General features: G+C 38.3%; 1 protein-coding gene across 1 annotated transcript in view; it reads left to right on the top strand.

Moving 5' to 3' along the window:
• CNTN5 (contactin 5) overlaps nucleotides 1-23,187 on the top strand; it is a 1,124,282-nt gene that overhangs the window by 521,877 nt on the left and 579,218 nt on the right. Inside the window, exon 4 of the mRNA XM_075198772.1 lies at nucleotides 775-907. Within this exon, the coding sequence (XP_075054873.1) occupies nucleotides 850-907 (58 nt within the window). The 5' untranslated portion in view covers nucleotides 775-849. The remainder of the gene's footprint in view (nucleotides 1-774; nucleotides 908-23,187) is intronic.

A 23,187-nucleotide genomic window follows, 5' to 3' on the forward strand; every position in this document is an offset into this window, starting at 1 on the left:
TTTAGGTGAGGTATTAATCATAAAACTGATTAACTAAAAGCTATTATGCTAGAATGGATATTTTCTAGCACCTTTTCCGATGAACTTTTATCATCTTTGTCTTAATAGGCTTGAAATAAAATCTAGGCCATTAATAAACGTGGAGAATACAGTGCTACCTCCCCACAGGACAGCTAGCCGAGCACAGATAACTTAACATGTTAAGGCAGATTGTGTGGAATAGACATTAAGCATGTTAAATGCCCAGGCAGTTTGGCATCAATAATTAAGTGAGTAATATATAGCTGTGCAGATGAAGATGAGCCACTATAAGCACAGTCATTGACTATTTGATCGTACGCTATTTGTCATTGTGACCAAGCTTAGGTATTAGCATAGAAATGTCTGGATTGTGGCTGTTTTGGATGGCTTTACCTGTTAAAAAAAATAAATAGATCAATGTGCAATCTCTGCCATGTAGTGATAATGTTGTAGAATTCAGAGAATGAAAAAGGAGGCAGGTGCCGCTTCAGATTGTACTGGCAGAGTGGGTGCACTGTATTAATATCCTTTACAACTGTTCGCAGGTAATAGCTTGGATGATTTTCGAGGTCTTTAATCACATCTCTTATTTCCAAGTGTCAGCTTGCATTTCGTGTTAAGTGCTTATAGTATCAGGCTTTTAATTGCTTTAGGGTCCTGCTTCATCCTGTGATTTGCCTATCATATTATCGCCAGATGTGAGTCTTCTATTATTTTTCCTCTCTAACTGAGACCTGTCTTCTGTCTCAACAGGCTGAGCTTTAATGACGGAACGTCAAAACCGCTAACAGTCACACAAACAGGGACTCCAGACCCTAGTGACCGAGGATGGCGTTGGCATGGAAACTAATTCTGCTCCTGTCAGTCATCGTGGGGTACCTATCAGGTAAAAACAATGGTTATGAACTTTATTTTTCTTTAAAGTGATAAATTAAACATACAGAGTTTTCCTGTTTTGCAAGACGTGTTTTAGATCATCTATCGGTGTCTTTGAGTGGGTTATGTTAATTGATCATTTTCATGTGGATGAATTTTAATATCTTGCCTATCATTAATAAAGTACTTTGCTGATTACAAATTGCAGCCTTATAGTCAACGGATATTTATTTATGTAAAGAAAAAATGATGGTACGGGTAACTTGCTTTGTGGTCACAGCGTGTTTTATGAAACCTTTGTTTTGCTATCTCACTCTCCTTGTCATTGGTATAATGTTGGATTTGAATTTAAGTTTCCATTTGGCAGTTATGCATAAAGTTCCGATACAAGAATAGGATGTATTATGTGTAAGCTCGTCAGCATGGCGAGGGTTAATTCGGTTGGAGGATGTGACTGTCTTATACCTGTAGAAGCAGAAGGAATTATATTGATTTTGACAAGTGCGATGTTATCAGCACCTAATGGAATATGATATTGCATTAATGAATTTAGCAGATGAGAATACAGGTTGCATACTGCCTTACGCTTATGCAAATGAGAAATTCCTGCCCAATTTCAGTCTACATCATGTGTGATGAATATTCTATATGCTATATTTCAAGATGATTTCTATGTAATTAACATTTCTCAACCTTACTCTCTGGATAATAAATGTACAGTGTTCAGGGGTGTAAGCAGCTGAGCATTGATCCTTGAGAGGGTAATGGTTTTCATCACTAATTCAGCCTGCAAACATTTCACTTATTTTACATTTTTGTATTGATCTTTATGACCACAAACAATCTCTGTTTTATTTTTGATCCGTATAGTTCTCCATAATTCACATTAGTACGACTGAATTGATTTCATATTCCCATTAGAAAATGATCTGATTGTGCATCGCATATTTTACCAATGTTTGTATTACAAAATGAGTATTATTATGCAACTAATTGTGTTTTTTTCAGCAGTGTGAATTTGGATTTTAGGCTAGCATGATTTAATGCAGAGATGCAAACACCTAGGGCTAAAAAAGTGTTACATCATAGTTTGTTGAGCAGTGTAGTTTGCAGGTGTGAATTTATTTTAAGAGCTTAGTTCACTGTGAAAAGTGTTTGATTCTCGGTGGAGCGAAATGTATTTCACTATAACAGATCTAATAAATTGAAATGAAAGTACAACCAGAACAGAAGTACATTTTAAAACATCATAGTTTGAAAACAGAAGAAGTTTTTACTTTTTTGGTCTGTAATATTGTTGTTATTGCATGAGTGTGGGGATAAGGGCAGTGACAAGGTATATCCATTGGTATATCGGGCAACTTTCTGGTGATTGTCTAATCTTTATGCAGTTCTCACATTTACACAATGAAATTATTAGGTTACAGTCAGAAGTTGTAACACTTTATTTGTCTCAGTCACCCCTTGTATTGTCAACACTTCCTCTTAGGAGAAGAGCAATTTGAACCACTGTAGGATCTGAAAGCATTAGGACTGAGAATTATAGACATGTCCCAGCAGATATTCCTGCAACAGTCGTTCTATATTTCATATTCTGCTGTTATTGAGCATAAAAGTGATACTGAAGTTGTGGCTCCAGCAGAGACTGGTTGTTTGAGCTGCCAGAAAGTTGATGGATCTGCAAAAAGTGATGGCCTTCAAAAAAGTCCATTAAATATAGGCAGCTTTTTGAAGGGGGTTATATTGTAAGGAATACAGTGAGATTATTAGGTTACAGTCAGAAGTTGTAACAGTTTACTTGTCTCAGTCACCCCCTATTTTGTCACCATTTCTTCTTAGGAGAAGAGCAATTTCAACCACTGTTGGATCTGAAAGCATTAGGACTTTAGGACTAGGAGAATTATAGATTTGTCCAAGCAACAGTTCCTCTATATTTCACATATTCTGTTGTTGCTGAGCATAAAAGTGATACTGAAGTTGCAGAGCCAGTTATATCAGCTGTCAGGAAGTTGATGGATCTGCAAAAAGTGATGGCCTTCAAAAAAAAGTCCATTGAATGTAGGCAGCTCTTTGAAGGGGATTATATTGTAAGGGGTATTGATCTGAGAATGTGTCATGAAGGACATAGAGAAGTTTCAGGAGCTACAGATAGGACATATAGAAGAAACTCTGTAAAGTGTTCTGAATCGGTGAGTCAAGGTGGAGAAGTAGATGGTGTTGTATTTGTTTTTACCAATAATTTAAAGGTTCTGTCATCTCTGTCTTTTTCATAATTTTTGTATGTTTAAATGATAGAGGAAGATAAATGTTTTGCACAAACAACTTGTTAAATAAATGCTGTAAGGTGGAAGGGTTTAAATTTGCCAGGCTAGGTACACACTGAAGAATTTTCCGACCGACGTATTATCTACAACGACTTTCCTTTCTGCTGAAGGTCCGATTGCTCAGGCGATTAATGTGTACACACTAGTCACGTTTTAGACGATTAACGAAAGACCGACCATCCAGAAAGTGAGTTTTCACCGCCATATTGTAGTGAGCAAAGATTAGAAATTGGTACATACTTAAACGATTATGTAACGATATCACCAAGAAATTTAAATAAGGGGCAGAGCATGTTCAATAGTTACCACCCCAAACCCCATAAAAAAAAGCAAAGGCAAGACGTTTTCTGCATACATTCGCTAACATGTGAACATTGGACGTTCGTTTTCAACTGTACCTAAAAAAATTATTTTTACTAATATGGATACTTTTGAAGAACAACAAGCAATTTCTCTTTTTTTGCTCACTGTGGCAAGAAGACTGCAAGTACAGGCCCGAAGGGAAAGAAAGAGAGAGAATAGATCTTATCGGACCAAAGAGTGGTTCAAGAGGAGAGACTTATTCTTTCATATGTCCCTGCTGCAGGAGATACGGGACAACAACCCCCAAGACTCCAGGAATATCCTGAGAATGAATGAACCCACATTCCAGGAACTGCTCCAACTAGTCAGCCCCATCATCCAGAAGGAGCACACCCGTTAAGGGAGACCCATATCTGCAGGTCAGAGAGACTGGTTGGTACCCTTAAATTTCTGGCAACATGAAGGACACTGGCTGATCTGAAATACAGCACAGCAATTTCACCGCAGTCTCTGGGTTTGATAATACCTGACACCTGTGATCCTGTCTTTGAAGGTTTATAAACATAAATAGTCTTTTTTAGATATAAATGTATAATTTTATTTACATACATAAAATTTACAATACATATTAAATTTATAAAGTACAAACCCGATTTGCCCGATTATTGGACGAAAACGCTCTAGTGTGTACCTAGTCTCGGTCATGATATCAGAGTTTAGAAGCATAAGACATTATCTAAAAGAGACTGGCTAGATCCTGATACCAGGAGAAAAGAGTTTTAATGATGAGTTCAGTTGTTTCATTAGCAGTTACAGTAGTTAAGGTGGGTTTCAAAAAAAGGTAGATCCTTTGGATGATGAAAACTGTACTGGTGATAGTGGCAGGTTAAGGAAAAGCATCAATTTATAGTTTCACTATGTTTGAGTGTTCAAAGTAAACATGTACAAATTTTGAACCGCGAATGGAGCACCTGAAGGTGTATCTCAAACATAAATAATGAACGGAAAATGCAAATGGCTAATTCGAGCTGTGGATTTCATACCACAAACTTTAATCCAGGTCTATTGACAATTGTACCATGATCATATGCGTGGCCTTCAAACTGCTGAAATTCATTTTCAATTTCAAACCGATTTGCCTTTGTCAGTGATAGCCATGATTGGGATATTTGTTTAATCCAAGTTTAAAGAACACAGAATAGGATAACAGAGGAGTGGAGATTCTTTATATGTAGGTATGAGATAAAAGCTGCAGATAGGATTGAGAATTCATTCTAGATAATGTTTTTAAAATAGAAACAATTTATAGACCACCGGGAACAGATGAGGAGTGAGAGAGATTATTAATAGAGGATATCAGTGGGATGTCAACGAAAGGTGATAATTAAGCGGAAGAAATTAATTATGTCATGGTATATGGTACCTCCTTACGTTTATGCTCGTTGGATGATCTCCATTTACTATGTAAATCATGCATTTATGAATACTGACAATTGTCTTACATATCTAAGGGACCAACAGAATTCAAATTCAAGTTGTTACTTGTAATATTTGATCTTTACTCGAGTTTGAGTAACTCACATGAACCTAGCATCAAATTCCCATATCGGGCCACCTAGGTGAATCCCAGGATCCTAACCGCTAGACCATATGGGATATAGTCACCAGAATTAAAGATATGGAAGTCTGTGTGTGGTTCATGAGGTAAGCATTGTTGATTATAAAAACAAAAAATAAACTTTTAACTTTTCCACAATGTCATTATAAATTTCTTTAGCTTCTGTGACTTTGCAGCAAAATAATCAGTCTCAGAACAAACTGACGAATTAATCCACCTACAGCATTCTCTACATTTAACAGACACAGTGACAGGTTCCTACTCTCAGACAATCGTGTGAGTGCACACACACTGCAGGATCAGAAGGTGGTTGGAACGAGATTTTTAAACAGAACGAGCAATCAAATGAAATGACGATCGGTACTTTGGAACGACTGTCGTTCATTGTGCAAGTACACACTAATACGATATTAGGCCACAAGGTCGTTTATCAGGTGTTTGGCCCGATAGTTGGCTGAAAAACCTGTGGTGTCTACCTAGCCCATCCTTCTGACACCCAGAGCAACACTGCTGTGTGGTAATATAATCCAATTAGGCACTTTTACATTTGCAATATGGCTGACCAAACATGCACTATCTATGTGGCAGTTAACCTCATGTATTAAACTGATATTGTCCTATAGATTGCAAGCTTGAGAGCAGTGCCCTCTTACCCAGTATTGTTTTATTACTGCGTTTGTTCTCAATTGTAAAGCGCTATGGATTATGATGGCTCTATATAAATATATGGTAATAATAATAATCCCGTGGCTCTACTTGTTTAAGGAACATGTGTTTTTAGGTAAAAAAAGAATTATTTAGGTGAACTTCCCCACTTTTAGGGGTATATTTACTAAACTGTGGGTTTGAAAAAGTGGAGATGTTGCCTACAGCAACCAATCACATTCTAGCTGTCATTTTGTAGAATGCACTAAATAAATGATAGCTAGAATCTGATTGGTTGCTATAGGTAACATCTCCACTTTTTAAAACCCGCAGTTTAGTAAATCTAGCCCTTAGTGATTTGTCCCCAATCTATGCCAGTAGCAACCAGACAAAAGCACAATCTATAATTTATTCTATATGATAAAAGAGACCATCTCCCAACAGAATTTCCATGTTTTCCTATTGTTAAGGACTTTCAGTTAACCTGAAGTGTTCTTCTACTTTGGAGGACTGTGTTATAAATTAACCAATAATTAAAAGAAGTAAACAAGCTGATGGTATCAGACTGTTAAACAAAACTTTGTGTTGTACTCGCTCCCGTTCTTTGTCTAGTCTTACAGACACGATAACCACAGTACACAATTGAATCCATTGTTATATAATCACAATGATTCCGACACATTTGTGCCTTTGAAGAGGTATATTGATTCTGTTTTGCATGCACTTGCAAGTTTGATGTTTAATCCCGGTTTGTTTGCTGACCTTGTACACGATGACAGGATAATTGTAACGCAATGACACATGTAAATAGAAGGCCACAAATAACAGAGGTCATTTGGAAACAATGTAACCCTTCTGCCTGAGAAGTGAGATAAAACAAACAGATAATGTCATTTCAGGATGTAGATTTGTCATAATGATTACTAATAATGTTCTCTGAGGATTTTTTTTTTCATAATTGGTGTTGTTTTATTACATTTTAATGTCAAGGTTATATTTCGGAATCATTATTTTCCAGCGATCATTTTCTTGGTGCTTTTGAGTTTTTGCAGAAAGTTGGAAAATGGTATTTTGTGAGAAAAATGTAAACAGAGAAACTTTTGGACGGATTATCATAATTTGGTAAATCAGTCAGTTCTCATTAAGATATATCCTACATGATATATCATTAAATGGAAACAAATGCTGCTTTTTTATTTTCCGTCTTGTCATCTGTCTACTAAAAACATTATGGAAAAAACGTATAAAATTATTATTGTACTCGAACTTTAGCCGGCTTCAGTGATTTTGCAAGTTTCACTAGTTACAGAACTGACCATTATTCAGGAGAGGTGCCATTTGTCTCTTCTCTTCCTTGCAATCCCTTTTATCATTTTCCCAGAGCTCTTCTGTCAATCTTATTTTATTGCGTTAAAATAAATTAACATGAAGGCGTATTTTTGTGGCAATCCGGTTTGATGCTACTGCTAGGCGAGCAGAGGTGGTTGCCTAGGGCACCAGGGTGTAAGTTGCACCTAAAACACTGAATGGGTGACATAATGGGGCAGCACGGTGGCTCAGTGGTTAGCACTTCTGCCTTACAGCACTGGGGTCATGAGTTCAATTCCCGACCATGGCCCTATCTGTGAGGAGTTTGTATGTTCTCCCCGTGTTTGCGTGGGTTTCCTCCGGGTGCTCCGGTTTCCTCCCACACTCCAAAAACATACTGGTGGGTTAATTGGCTGCTAACAGATTGACTCTAGTCTGTGTGTGTGTGTGTGTGTGTGTGTGTGTGTGTGTGTGTGTGTGTGTTAGGGAAATTAGACTGTAAGCTCCAATGTGGCAGGGACTGATGTGAGTGAGTTCTCTGTACAGCGCTGCAGAATTAGTGGTGCTATATAAATAAATGGTGATGATGATGATGATGATAATGTCACTCATTCAGTGATTTGATTGTCACTGGGGTGCCGCCACACTAACCGCTGTCCACTGGCATGTAGGGGCAACAGCTGGCAGCTTCTAACCTGCTCCTTCATGTTTGTGATTGGCTATGATGTCACAGCCCGCCAATACACTCCCAAGGATAGAAGATTTTGCCCCACCCCCACTCTGTGGTAGGTAACATGCAAGGGTTGGAACAGAGCCAAATGGGAACGCCTCCAAACAACCCAAGTACCATCCCTGTTGCAAAGGATTTGCAGGACATCATTGGAGGCAGATGCTAGCTACCTGGGGGGAGTGTCTTGGACAAGATACAACACCCTGCACAGAAACATAACACACTACAATATCTACTATGTACAGACTACTGTGCTAGTCACAATCAATCAAAGAATGTCGATGAGGCTACAGTGCCTTTACTTAGGCCTGTACAGTTGTATTTAAATAGCACATCTCTGCATGCTATTAAAATCAATGCTGCCTTACACATAAATCATCATCATCGATAATCTGTAAGGTACCACACAATATGTAGCGCCATACAACAATATACAAAAAGAGCAAAATAAAAATAAGTAAGGGGCAAGAGAAACAATGGCATCAGTAAAACTCAATACAAGAAGAGACAATAGAGAAAGCAAGTTTGCTAGAAGATACAATCAGGACAAAGGAAACCTTACAAAGAGGACAAGAAAATAGAATTTAGAGCTTGAGAATTAACATTCAAGAGGGAAGCAAAGAGAGGTGGTAGGAGTGGAGGGAAGCAAGTGGAACGGGTAGGTGGATAATTCCTTGCTATGGTCATACAGTCTCAGCTGTAGTCTTTAAAACATATATCGCTTTTTAGTGTGAGATCCAATACCCAATGAACTTGCATGGCCTCTATCCCTCTTAGTTTAGCCAGGTTGCAGCAATTCCCCTATTAAAACCCTGCAACACACCACACATGAGTGGTAGATAGAAGTCCAATGTCTATACTGTACAGTATAAATACATGGGTTACTTTGTGAAGTCCTACCATAGCAACTGATAATTCATTTTTTGATACACCTGTAAAGACGCTCATTAAAATTAGCAGCGTGCCTTCATACATTAATTTAATGCATTCATAAATGTATTTGCTCTCAGGAATTCTGCATACATTATATTTACAAAGATTAATAATTGGCATATTACAATATGTGTAAGACAAACATCAAACTAATACAGTCCCTAGTGAAGAATTTAAAATATTTAAGCATTAAAGCAGAGCTTTAAATCTACCTATTGCCTAGTAAATGTATCCGACAGCAGGCAGGGCATGATGGGACTTGTAGTTACAGGATACCCGGGAAACACATGTTGTTCAGGTCTACCCTATCGTGTTAGCAATGGGACAAGAGTGCTGGAGTAACAACAAGAACAACACTATATTGATACCTAAACATTTTATAAATTAGAACGCAAGCACCTGAAAAGAGCAGAATCCACTTCTCAATGCTCAGAAGCGTTCCCATCTCTGCTCTTTTCAGAGAAATTAGTAGGGCCCGGGGGGGTTACTGCTGGCATTGCCTTGAATGTTGAGTAACCCACTAGATGGCTACTTCCACTAGAGATGTTCACTGACCCCCTGTGTTTTGGTTTTTGGATCTGGATTAACTTCGTGTTTTGGATCCCTTTTTTTTTTTTTTTTAAATCTCTATTTTTTTTGCTAAAATCACATAATTTGGCTCTTTTTTTTGTTCCTACATTATTATTAACCTCAATAACATTAATTTCCAGTCATTTCCAGACAATTTTTGTCAAGTGACAAGAACACTGCTACCCCTCCTGTTTCTGTATGAGCAATGGCACTGGAGACTGGAGAGTGACAAGAACACTACTACCCTTGTTTCTGTGTGAGTAATGGTGCTGGATCTCCTGGGGAGGGAGGTACTTATGGAATCCAAAACCCGTGAGATCCGACAGCGCAACAACGTTTTGCCTCAATTCAGATCCGAAGAGGCAAAAGTACCGAGGCGGCTCGCGAGCCTACTCGGATCCCCTAAGTTCAGGTGGGTTCGGTTTTCAAAAAACCGAGCCCGAGCATCTCTTACTTCCTCTGTGTGTAGGAGACAAATGTGTTAATTCTTACTCACCCAGTCATCCCTAGTGCCTTTGTTTACCTTCCCTTCTGCGCTGTAAACTCTCAAGGGCAAGCTTTAATTTGTTTGTATGTGTATGCCACATACCTTTAATCTCGCTAATTGCAGAATATGTCCAGTGATTAAAGGATAATCTAAGACTATATTGTAATCTAGAGTGGAGTTCAATTATTTACTAGAAAAATACAAATTTGTGCTTTCTATAGATGTGCCACTCATTGGACGGGGTTCCCAATAGCTGTACTGGTCTCATACCGCCTCCAAGTAGGCTGAGCTGGTGTTTATGTTACGTCCTCCTGAATTTAGCTTGAATCTGAAAGTCTAGGGGGAAGAGGCGTCAAAAAATAGGCTTAGGAGTAAGAGGAAAGTAGTGCATTAGACAGTTGCATTAGACAGTTAATCCACAGTAAATAAAGTTGTTGTTTTTTTGTTTTTTATTAACTCATCAAACTCCACCCACAACATTTTTTTACTTCTGGATGAAGTTATGTTTAATAAATGAATGATGATTATATATAATTAATCATAAGTTTATAATTAACAGACGTGTATTCATCTTTCTAACATTCATGTAGATGATAAATTTAGCAGGTACCAGGAGACAAGGAATTTTGCCTCAGGAACTAGCTATCTAGCCACATTTTTATAAATATTGTTTTTCTTTATCCTGTGGGAGAAACCAGAAGCAAGTGACCCAAGCATTTCTAACAGGACACTGCAACAGAAAAACGGGTGTGACAAAAAATGTGCTAGAGTGGTTTGTCCAATGTGGGTGTGATTTATATAGCTAATGAAATAAATTACATTTTCATGTCTTTTGTCAAAGATCAGCCCCATCCTACTCAATGTAGAGACTATTCTAGTGACCTTTATGCAATAAAGAGAGCATTTTAGTAACCTTTATACAATACAGAGAGTATTCTAATGACAAACATACACTACAACAAACATTTTAGTGGCCTCTATACAATACAGAGAACACCCTAGTGGCCAATAGAAAATACAGAGAGCATTCTATGAACTTTTATACAATACATGGGGCACTTTACTAAACAGTATACAATAATAAGAACATTTTAGTGACCTATATACAATACAGAGAGCATTCTAATGACAAACATACACTCCAAAGAACATTTTAGTGGCCTCTATACAATACAGAGAACACCCTAGTGGCCAATAGAAAATACAGAGAGCATTCTATGAACTTTTATACAATACATGGCACACTTTACTAAACAATATACAATAATAAGAACATTTTAGTGACCTTTATACAATACAGAGAGCATTCCAATGTATGGCAGAAACCTGTTTATTCCACCCATTAACACGACTGCATCTGGAAGCCAATAGCAGACAGAGGAAGAAACACAATCGAAGCAAATGGGGAGCATCCTATGTCTACCTCTTGGCCAAAAGGCGCAACCATGACCACGCGGCAGCCGCAGGCAGCCTAGCTCCAACACTGAAAATTATACATGCCCAGCCAAGCCCTCCCCTGATTGCATACAATGCCTTAGTCCACTGTGTGTAGATGAAAAATGAACCATATTTGTACTTTTGGCGTTTTAATGTCTGGTTTGCTCTTATAAACACTGTTACACTGAGCTCTACATAATTCTCCCTTTAATGAGCAGATTTCCTCAGGGTTATGATAACTTCTGATTGCCTTTCATCTACAATAGACAGCATGCACGCATCACAGTAAGACGCAGTATTTAACTAAAGCCAGCACAGTGATATATTAACCTAAAGTTCAATGCAGCCCAAAGCAACTTGATGTTTAGCTCAACGCTAGCTAGTAAAATTCAGTTTTTCAGATTGGTAATACAGTGCCTTCAGTAGTACTTTAGGTCAGAAGTACTAAGCAAAAACTGTTTTACTAAGAGCTAAAGTGTAAAAGGAAAGATTTTGTAAGAGGTAATTCCAAACGAGTTTGTTCCAAGTCTACTAGTTCCAGAATCTGTGTCATAATTAGAAATTGTAGCAGTTGCGTAATTAACAATACTGATTAGAAGCCAAGGATGGTATGCAAAGAAATGAAAAAATTATAGCTGTAGAACACAAATGTCCATCTGCTCTGCACACCAAATAGATTATACAGATTAAATTATATAGATTATAAATGGATTATTCAGTACAGACTTTTCTATCACCCTGTATCAGTATACAGTCAAATCTCCATTTTATATCACCTGATTTGACAGTTTATTTTCACAGTCCCCTTGTTCCTGAGTGTATTTCAAGGGGTTTATTTCTGTCATTTGACTCTACTCTTCCCCACTTTTATCACCACAACATTTTGAAGATACAGGGGTATATTTACTAAACTGCGGGTTTAAAAAAGTGGAGATGTTGACTATAACAACCAGATTCTTTCTTTCATTTACTTAGTGCATTCTACAAAATGACAGCTAGAATCTGATTGGTTGCTATAGGCAACATCTCCACTTATACAAACCCGCAGTTTAGTAAATATACCCCACAGTGTTTTTTGATTATTATTTATAGTGTTCAGTATAGTCTAGTAGTTATCAAAATGATCCCACATGGTACCTTACATCAAAATTATACTACTAAAACATTATTTAACATTTCTTGACTATTGTAATAGCCTACCAATCAGACTTCTATTAAGTAAACTGGCACTGCTTCAATCCATCTGGAATTTGGCTACCTGGCTGGTTTTTCCATTTTAACTATTTTACTAATACTGCTACTCTGTCAGTTTTTTCAGGATAAAGTTCTGTTTTTCATTACATGCCATAATGCTGCACCCTCCGACATCTCTTCTCTTATCTCTGTTTACCACCCTACCGAGCTTTCGGGTCTGCCAGGGACATATGCCCATCATCCTTCCTTATCACCATCTCCCACTTCTAACGCCATGTCTTCCTGCTCAGGAATGTATTTGTTTGGATACTCAGACTAATCTCTACCCTTCAAAGTTTTAACAGTAATTGTCCAACTGCCTGTCCCAAACAGAATAAAATCAATAAAACAATGTGATTCTGAGAGCTGCAATATAATGTGTGGATAGAACCTTGATCTAACTGCTGGTTATATACTATATATAACAATAAAGAAAATAATCAAGCTACCATCTTTATGAGGATTATAGCTTCTCCTATCATTGTACTAAGCAAACAAAAAAAACACCAGACAACCCTAACTCCTTAAATATTTCAAAGCTGTTGAGCTTAATTGAAACAGCTTAATCTATTAATTGATGTATATAATTATACAGAGGACAGAATTCACTTTCTGGAATTCAAGCCATCTGTATTTATTGGAATATACTTTTAAAAACTATATATATATATATATATATATATATATATATATATATATATATATATATATATATATATATATATATATATATTTTATATATTTCCAGCAGATTGCTGGGTGTTACAGCAGAAACAAGTACTCACTGAAGAGAACAAATTCATCAATCATAAATTGCTATATCAATGCTTCTCCGCACTGTAATCAATGGAATGGAATAAACAACCAATGATGAAATAAACAACCTGTGCCTTATAGCTGGGTGAACGACTCTCCTTTGCAGCAGCAAATAGCCTGCAGATCTCCTGTTAATTTTTTATCACTCTGTTCAATAGGAAAAGTATATGGTCAGCCTAAGTGCACCTACGTGTACGGAGAGGTTGACAAATTTCCAGAGGTGTGCTGTGCAAAAGTGTAAACCTATCACTTTAGAACCACATGGAGACTGTCTTTAGTACATACGGCACTTTTGCAGGTTTGAACCTTTTTTTTTTTTTTTCCATTGCCCAAATTGTTCCTAGAAATGTACTTCTTACCAAAATGAGGGTGAAAAGTGCATCCCATTATAAGAAGTATAGGGATGCCTGATTCTTGCCAGCTCAGAGCTGGTGCAAAACATGAAATATTTTTGCAGAGGGAAAATGGCTGTGCTCCATTCCTGAAACCAGGAAACGTCCGTAAAAATTTGACTTCTCCACCCCTATATCTAATTTTAATAATCATGTGCTTCAGAAATGTCCTTTTTACACTGCTTCGAAAAACTTGATGCATCTGCTCTGTACTTATAAAAGCATGCCCTCGTTCATTCCTCCCTTTGATACTTTGCTCCTCCACAAACACTGCTTACTTGCTTTGCAAACTCATGTACTTTGGTGGACCGGTAGTTGCACAGGAACAAATAAAGGTGTATGATATCACCGGGATTCTGAACCACACCATGGCCATTTTGCTTGTTGTAAATTACCTCCATAGTGTCTGGCTGAGGCATATGCTACTCCATGCCAGCTCTTAACAGCCTATTTTCTTGGCAAGATGACTCCTCTATCCCTTCCACTTTGTGGCTGATAAAAATCAGCCAATAGAGAGTGACTCCAAGGTGAGGTTACAAGTTGCTAGGGAAAAAACTCCATTACCGTAATTTAGTAAATGATCATTTGTTACACTCATCATCACCATTTATTTATATCATCAGCTATTTATATAATGCCACTAATTCCGCAGCGCTGTACAGAGAACTCACTCACATCAGTCCCTGCCCCTGCCCCATTGGGGCTTACAGTCTAAATTCCCTAACACACACACACACACACACACACACACACACACACACACACAAACTAGGGTCAATTTGTTAGCAGTATCAGTATGTTTTTGTAGTGTGGGAGGAAACTGGAGCACCCGGAGGAAACCCACACAAACACTTGGAGAACATACAAACTCCACACAGATAAGGCATGGTCGAGAATTGAACTCATGACTCCAGTGCTGTAGGGCAGAAGTGCTAACCACTTAGCCACAGTGTTACGGTACATCTAAATTTGAATTGTAAAAAATCAGCCCCCCAAAAGACAAACTTAAACTGTAAACAGAAAATAGAAGACTATACTGATTATACTGTGGTATATTGAGGTTTGCAGAAAAATTAAATGATAGTATTACAGAGATTGCAGAGAGACAACTAGCGGATTTTAAATTAATTACAGAATAATCTAGTATATATTACCCATGATCTGTTATACTAGCTGAAATAGGCAATAAAGTAATGAAACATTCTTTTTGTGTTTCAAATATTCAGCTTGCATTATATTATGTACAATAAAGTAGCATTTGCTGGAGAGTTGCAGGCGTTTTAAATATTGAACATGACTATTTCAAACAGCTTGCTCTTGCTACGCTTATGTGACTGTATATTTTTCTGTCATCGCCGGCTCTTAACTTAGGCCTCTACTGTGTGAAAGGCTCTTTAGTTACAGCACCGCAGGTATGATCAATTCAGCTCTGCACAAACCTATAGGTGGCTGGATATGGCTCAGCACACAGCGGCAGATATCAGCATTTTAGGTCACCACTACCCTGCAAGTGGTAACATTTTAGGTATTCTGAGAACTATTAATGATACTTGTTTAATGCTGCTGTAAAGACTGAGACCATTACTAACTGAGCATGTAATTTAGTGAAGGTTAATGCAGAAGAACAGCTACAAAATAACATTACGAGAGGCAATTATTTTTCACTCTCAGTCCTTGTGATCATTTACTTCTCACCACATGTAATTTAACAGAAGTCACACATGGAAAAATAGCTTTTTTACCGATATAACGTGCTGTCAGCCTGATTACAGTGCAATGACAAGTTCTTCAACATAGGGGAATCTTCATGAAGTTGATTTAAAGGGTAACTCCGCCTAAAGAGCAATGTGCCTGATTGTGTTATCAATAATTGGTCTGAGCCTCCCCCCCTTCCATCATTTCAGGACATAGTTCATGATTATCTGAAATGTAAAAATATAACTAACTTTTTTGGGTTGGGACACATATGGTCTTTATCCAGCACTTACCAGCTCTGCTGCCTGAAGGAGGTGGAAGATGGCACAAGGTGATTGGTCAGCTAATGATGCAATCGCCTCTTTCTGCATCAGTGTGGCCAGCATATACGTACATAAGTACATTTTTGAGGAGTGCATTCATTAATTGACTAGTCAAAACTCCAATAAACACCAGCAACCAGCCAATGACATTGCTGCATTACTTGACACAGAAATCCCACTCCCACTTTGGAAATTTCTCCCAAAACCTAGTTTTTCCTAAAACATTGAGGGGGCATCTTGGTATTATAAAAAAAAGTGCAAGGAAACCATCGCACAATTGAAACACTCTAAATATGTTCCATCACAAAAATAACTTTTAAAATTCTTTATTTAAATGAGCAACAAGAACATAAAATTGTACAGGAAAAAGCACATAGTAAATATCAGTTATAACATATATAGGTACCAATATTAAAAATAGTGAGGTAGTGAGGGAAAGAGAGCAGATCCACGTGGGTAAGGAAATGTGAAAAGGTTCTGAATTAAGTAAGGATCTGGGAAGGTTCTAAGAGCCTGGAGCGTTATTTGTATTATAGAATAGGAGATCACTAAGTAATGCTATGAGCGTAATAAGGAGACAAGACTTATTTAGTCAGGTATGGTACCTCCTTGATTTTGGGATTTATTAAAAGGTCATGGCATCCATACTCGATCAAACAATAACACTTTTTAAATTGTTTATTATTTAAATATATAAACAACACACATGATCTGGCAGTGGCTGCATTCAGACTTTATCATTTCAAACACCAGCAACTGCCTAGTCAGAGTTATATATATTTTCTATATGGGGTGTTAAATAACGGGCAAATTAAAAACATTATTAATTTGCTAATGTGTGTGAGTCATAATGCTAGTTTTTAAGTAGTTATTTTAATATACTACTCAAGAAAGTGGATTGTGTCTATTTTTTTCCTATTGCAGGTTGAGTGTGTTTGAATACAAAATTCTGTTGGGAATATTCCCATCACCTTTCTGTGATACAGTTTAGGATAAGTGCCATGGATAAGTCATTGACAGAACATGACATTGAATTATGGAAAACACAGCAGTGAGAGAAATTTATTGAGCATAAATAAAATGACATGAAAGGTATAAAAAAACATCAAATATAAAAACAGTCAAAATGTAAATCTGTCATTTCCGTTGTATAGGTCATCAAACACAATGCATGACATTTACAAGGGAGGGGATCTTAGTGTTATGTTTATAGTTGTTTCATCCTGCGTATGTTTCCAGTCCTACCTCCCAATGGCGTAACTATTTTGGTTATTGGGGGTGCAGCTGCTACAGGGCCCACAGCTGGGGAGACCTGGCTCCCGTTTCTACAATGTCCATGTGTTACATACATTTCTGATACCCCTAACCCCGTATTACCTGTACTATTTTCAATTACAGTAGTTCTTTCTTTGAACAGGGGTGTAGGAAGTGGGGGAGGTGGTGGCTGCTCTAGGGTCTGGTAGTTCAAATCTGGTCCAGAATGCTCTCGATCTTCCGTGTTGAGCATACATGTCTGGGACCTGGGGCATTCTCAGTGAAGCCCTGTTAGGAACACTGGGATCTCTGCAAATTTTGCTATCAGGCCCAGCGGATATGTGTTAAGCAGCTGCCTACCCCATCCAAACCCCACAGCAAAATCAATTGACCGTTGTCCCCCCAAATTCCATACATTGCTCATTTACAAATTTACAAAGACAGTGCGAAATGCCATTCTGTGAAATGTTAAAGCAAAAGTTGAACTCACCAATTGGTATTATTATTTCTTATTATTATTATATAAGCACACCCCAATATATATGATTATAAACAACTCATAATGATATTGAAATTTCACCACAAATCAGCCATGACACACAGATAAGTGTAGCGCATATCTCCTCAGTCAGTCAATTATTTAAATCCCGCTCTCTTTTGGTATGAATCAAAGGATGTGGATTGTTGAATTGGAGAAGTGTTAAGTTGGCGTTTCTATCGGAAGACATTTCTTTGTGGTGAAGCTTCACAGTCATTTAATTATATACTTATGAAATAAAATTTTCTGTTTTAAAGACACTTGGGGTATATTTACTAAACTGTGGGTTTGATAAAATGGAGATGTTGCCTATAGCAACCAATCAGATTCTAGCTTTCATTTATTTAGTACATTCTACAAAATGACAGCTAGAATCTGATTGGCTGCTTTAGGCTACATCTCCACTTTTTCAAACCCGCAGTTTAGTAAATATATCTCCTTGTGTTATTTGCATGGGTGATTTTAGAAAAACAGTATTGCACTATTGTTTCTTTTTTGTCCTCTTGTATACTTCCTTTGATCCATCAATGTTCCGGAACACTTGAGAACGAGATCTACATCTGAATTATTGGACCATCATAGTACATAGACGGGCTGTTTTTAATCAGATAAGCGGTACACATTTTTTATATCTTAAATAAGATCATAAGTATTGCACTAGGAGGTGCTGTATCTCCTTTTATCTCTCTGCAGATTTTGCGCTGGCCTGGGTGTACAAGCCGGAGTTGTTTGTGGATGGCTGCTACCTTGATACAGATGAGTGTGTTAAAGAAATTTGCCATTATATTATTGAAGATGAGGATTGATTAACCTTCAATAGTCTTATTTATGCTGTGAAGCCAAAAGAACTGTATTGCCAGTTATTCTTTGTTGTTACATGTATAGCAATGTTCACAGATAATCTTAATATCAATTGGAGGATTAAAGCACAGGTCTACTTTGCTTTGCCGAAATTAGAAGTCATTAAAGAAGTATATTGTCACTGGACCCCGGTTATTTCACCGGATCCATGTTAAACCAAGCAGCTCAGTATTAACGGAATAGAGAGAAATATATTTCTCAAAGACAGCCTATAGTTTTTTTGTGCCCAGTCTCAAATGCTTCATATTAATGTAAATAAACCACAACTTTCACATGCCATCTGAAAGGAACTGGGAGTATATTTGTTTATACATATGTAGGACTGTGTCCTATGATAGATTTCTCTTCAGAAAGAGCGGTGGGGTCAATTCCTCGAAGAGAAAAAACTAAATAGATTCTGATGAGATGATGAAACAAATCAATAGAAGCCTGCTTTGAATGATATCCGGTACTCATCTGAGAATTACATGTTCATGACTAATTATAGGAAAGTATGTACACAAGTACCTAACTTTATATCCCGTCTGCTTCCACCTGTAAAATTACATTTAAAAATACTATTGTTTTGCTTTCCAAAACACTTCAATCAGAGATATTATCGAAATTCTTTAATGTTGGACCAGTCGGTTAAGTGAAATAAGATAGAAATGAGATATGGTAGCTTTATTGTATCATTGGGTAAAAAGGTCAATATTGCTACTATATAGTAATCTGTACATATGCAACACAGCCATTGTTAGATAGGAATGTGAAGGGAGAGAGTAGAAAGATACTTTAAAGGACACCTGCCATTTATCACAGTGGATGCAGTTATATTGACAACACATTTGGGCGATGAAGGACAAAAAACGGCTACTCCGGAGTGCAAATGCAGCTTTTAGACCTATGGTGCACCTCAATTTGAAAACATGTGCCCAGATTTCTGCCCTGGAGCATAGGTTTGTGACGCAAAATGGTCATATTTGTGAAGGTGCTGAGGTTTAGCAGCTGCGAAGAGTTGAGCTGGCGTTGGCATCACCCACTGCTGAGCTGCGTTGGTGCATCTCGTGTTTGCGGAACAGTACCAATGTGAGTTTTCATTTTGCAGTAAAAGATAAAGTGATGGAAAAGGTGCATTTTCAGGGGTGTTCCTTGTCATCCATGGCTTTTCCCAGTCTGCAAAAGGATTTCAATTCTGCACCATTCTCTCTTATACTTTTAATGAGACAAAACACTTTCCATACGCAGTGCATTGTGTAATATAAATAAATAATTAAGCAGACATTGGCTTCCCTCACTAAAACCTCAGCCAGCTTCAGCGCTAGACAGCCTGGGCTACTCTACTATAACGAGGAGACCATAAACGTTGAGTTCAAAACCAGCACTAGGCCGGGTAGAGCTGGTCAGACTCCAGCATGTTGTAGTAGCCCCTTTCTAACAATCTCTGAGTTCTTCCCACCCCTCCCTGACTATGGACCCAGTGTAATAAGCAAGATTAATGCCCTTGGAGTAGCACCCCAGTGGTGGTAATCGTTTTAACGCTGTCGAGAATTCCGACAATGTTCATACCTACAAAAAAAATCTGATTGGCTACAAAAACGAATGCAATAAAAACAGACTTACCTGCAAAGCAAAGGTCCAGATGGTCTTCGGCACCAGTTCCTGTCAGCATGCCGGTGCCACCAGACATCTGGACCTTCGGTTTGCAGGTAAGTGTTGTATTTAATTATTTTAATATGATAAATGTGTCTTTCGCTTTTATTGATAAGACATTATTCTCTTTTGTGTTCAGATGTGCTGGTATTGAAATGTGAAGAGATCAGCCGGCATAAGCTGCAAGGATTTTGATATTGTGAAAATAATTTTAGATGCTTTGTAACGCTATATGGTATAAATGTTATTACGTGATGTTAGGCTATCTGCCCTGGGTTCCCCATCACCTATGAGTACCTCTCCCCCATGTCTCCTGTGCTACTCTCCTTAATATCTCACATGTTCCTACATCTCTCTAATGTCATCCCTGTTTGTTCACCTCTTTCTTATGTCTTCCTCCTCCTTTCCCTTATCTGTTTTATTTGTCCATGCTCCCCATGTATTTGCCCTCTTTGGGCCTCATTGCCGGCCTCTCTCTCACCCTTACCCCATGCTTCTGTCTATTTACACCTGATAAACTAACTTTGCCTCTTTGAGTCATTTATTACAGGTTATAAGCTGAGCAATTTAGCTATGGGTTGTATTGGCTGCACTCTGCTAATTGTACACTAACATAGCCAATAGCTTCCTCTAATTCTTTCCTTGCCTTTCTACTAAATTTTAATAAAAATGTCCAAACCGAGGGGGGGGGGGGTTCCTAGTGCCTCGACACCCCCCTCCAAGCCTGGGGCACTGTATAATTCAGGTGGCTGGACCCTGCCCCTGCTTCACACAGCTCTGCTCGAAAAGAGAGAGCTGCGTGCACCTAACAGTAGTGCACGCAACATTACCCATGTATATTATGGGGATAAGGAGAGTTGGAGAGCAGTCAAGCACTCTCCAAAATTATAGCCACGCCCCCATGCATGCTGGTCACGCCCACTGGCGGCGAGGTGTGGAAACCCCCCTCTGCAAATCCTGCATTTGCCCCTGGTTTGATCAGTTGGCACAGAAAGAGGATCAGTGTGACAGCAGATCCTATCACACTGCTGTGTCGTGTAGCTCGTCCCGCCCCCCCATGCGCAACAATTGGCTCTTTGATACCTCGCTGTGTATCCTGCAGTCTTATGGCACTGTGCTCCCCCACCCCCTCTCCTCCTCCGACACACAGAAAGACCCAATCCCCGATAATTGACCAGATAATTGGGCAGCGGTGTCTGCTGTTGCTTGTAGAGCATTGAGCAACTTCAAAGGCTATAGGGCGCAGCAGTGCCGATATGTCAAAACAGCACTTACCGCCCCACTTCGAGCACTGATTGTATTCAAACATATTTTATTACACTATTCGGTTGGCTACAAATAGGGTAATGACACCTTTGCCTTCAGTACTAACACATACGCCTAATGGTTTGCGTATCTTACGCTCCAGTCAGGTGATCATACACACTGGTGGGCCTGGTGTATATCTGGAGAATATACTACTCTTTTGTACTTGTTTGCATTGCAAGATGTATCTAACTCTACATATAGACAATTTATTTCTGTGCATTTTTGTCAGATGTTTACCAAAGGCACACATGCATCCATCTATGAATGAGCCCCTTAGTGTTTATACTGGGAATGCCTTGAGACTACCACATAAATGAGCAAAATGTAAAATGATGATAAAGATTTAAAGCCCCTAAGTTGCTCAATAAATAAGATAAACTGAAAGTGATAAAGTCTCCCTCACTCCTATACTACACAGGAGCTGTCAGAAGGTTATTACACTCTACTCAGTGTGCGGGCTAAAGAGAAATGTCTTGTACTGAATAACATAAAGTGTTTAATGAGAGATCACTGATAAAAGGCTCCTGATGGAGAACATATTATATACTATAAATCTACTCTCCGAGAGCAACAGGAAATGGGAAACTCAGCTTTTGTTCCCAAGCAGACTAATTTGTATGTACATTGTACAACTATTGTCATTGCAGTAAGCACAAACCTTATATACAATTACTAACACGCTGAACATTGTCCAATTTACAAGTTGGTTATTTAAAAGCCTGGAGAATGATGGGATCTGTTTAAATCAAATAAAATAAGTTTGAAGTTATATATAAATTGGTGTTAAGAGAAACAAAACCAGGCAATGCATTTTCCATTTAATATTGATTTTGTTCCAACCAGTGGTCAAAGTGGGCTGGTATACGGTGGTATGCCAGACCGCCACTTCTCTTACTGTCTTCATTGTAAAACTATCAAATTCCATTCACTTACATTTTCCATACTGCCCCTTCTGGTTCCAACCAATGGTGAAACTACTGTCGTTGTGAGCTGTCATCACCGGCTCCGCCCTACTGTGACAATCCCCCTATTGTTATAACAGGGAGAGCTCAAGTAGTGTTATGGCAGAAAGCATCTGGGATATAGATAGGCAGGCTACTGACTACCTGTATGATGGACAATACATCAATGACCTGCTTAAATGAAGCTCTGATGCAATTTTAGCATTTTCTCTTGTAGCCAGTTTAATACAGTTCTGAGTTCTGATCCAGATGTTCTGAGTGTGACCACTCCCAGTTGCACTGAGGTGCAGAAGCTCTGGCCATCCTAGATGAAGCGTTGCTGCTATGGTCCTGGGCAGGGGACAATGTACACCCATGTATAAGCTGTAGATTGTGGTAGATAATATACTACACTATAGACTGTAGGTGAGTGAAGCAATTCTACATGGGTCATAAATCATCTGAGATTAGCAATTTCACTATTCTAAAATCAACTTGCAAAACAACACAGAAAGGGAAGATTTGATAAATGAAATTACAAAAAATGTTGTGCAACAAATTCTGTGAAACACACAACTATTTTGTATGAACCAAATAATATGTAGATATTTGCAGAGAGTAGAAGTTTTGGCCCAGTATATCTGGAATAGAAGTATTGGCCCAGAATTTTGTTCAGGACTGACTTTATCACATTTATCTGTGATAAATTCCTCCCAAAATATGTCACCTTACCCTAGCATTGGGCATTATTCAGCCTTAGGAAGGCAACGTTACAACAAGACCTTAAAGAAAGACTTCAAAACCCATCACTCAATACCTGCTTGTCACCATCTAGATCAGGCTTGTCCAACATGTGGCCCGCGGGCCGCATGCGGCCCAACACGCCTATAAATGTGGCCCAGCAGAGTTTTGGTTATGGCAAGGGTCAGCGCTGTTAATGGA

The sequence above is a fragment of the Mixophyes fleayi genome, chromosome 2 (genome assembly GCF_038048845.1).
Source record: "Mixophyes fleayi isolate aMixFle1 chromosome 2, aMixFle1.hap1, whole genome shotgun sequence".
In the NCBI taxonomy this organism is placed as follows: domain Eukaryota; kingdom Metazoa; phylum Chordata; class Amphibia; order Anura; family Limnodynastidae; genus Mixophyes; species Mixophyes fleayi.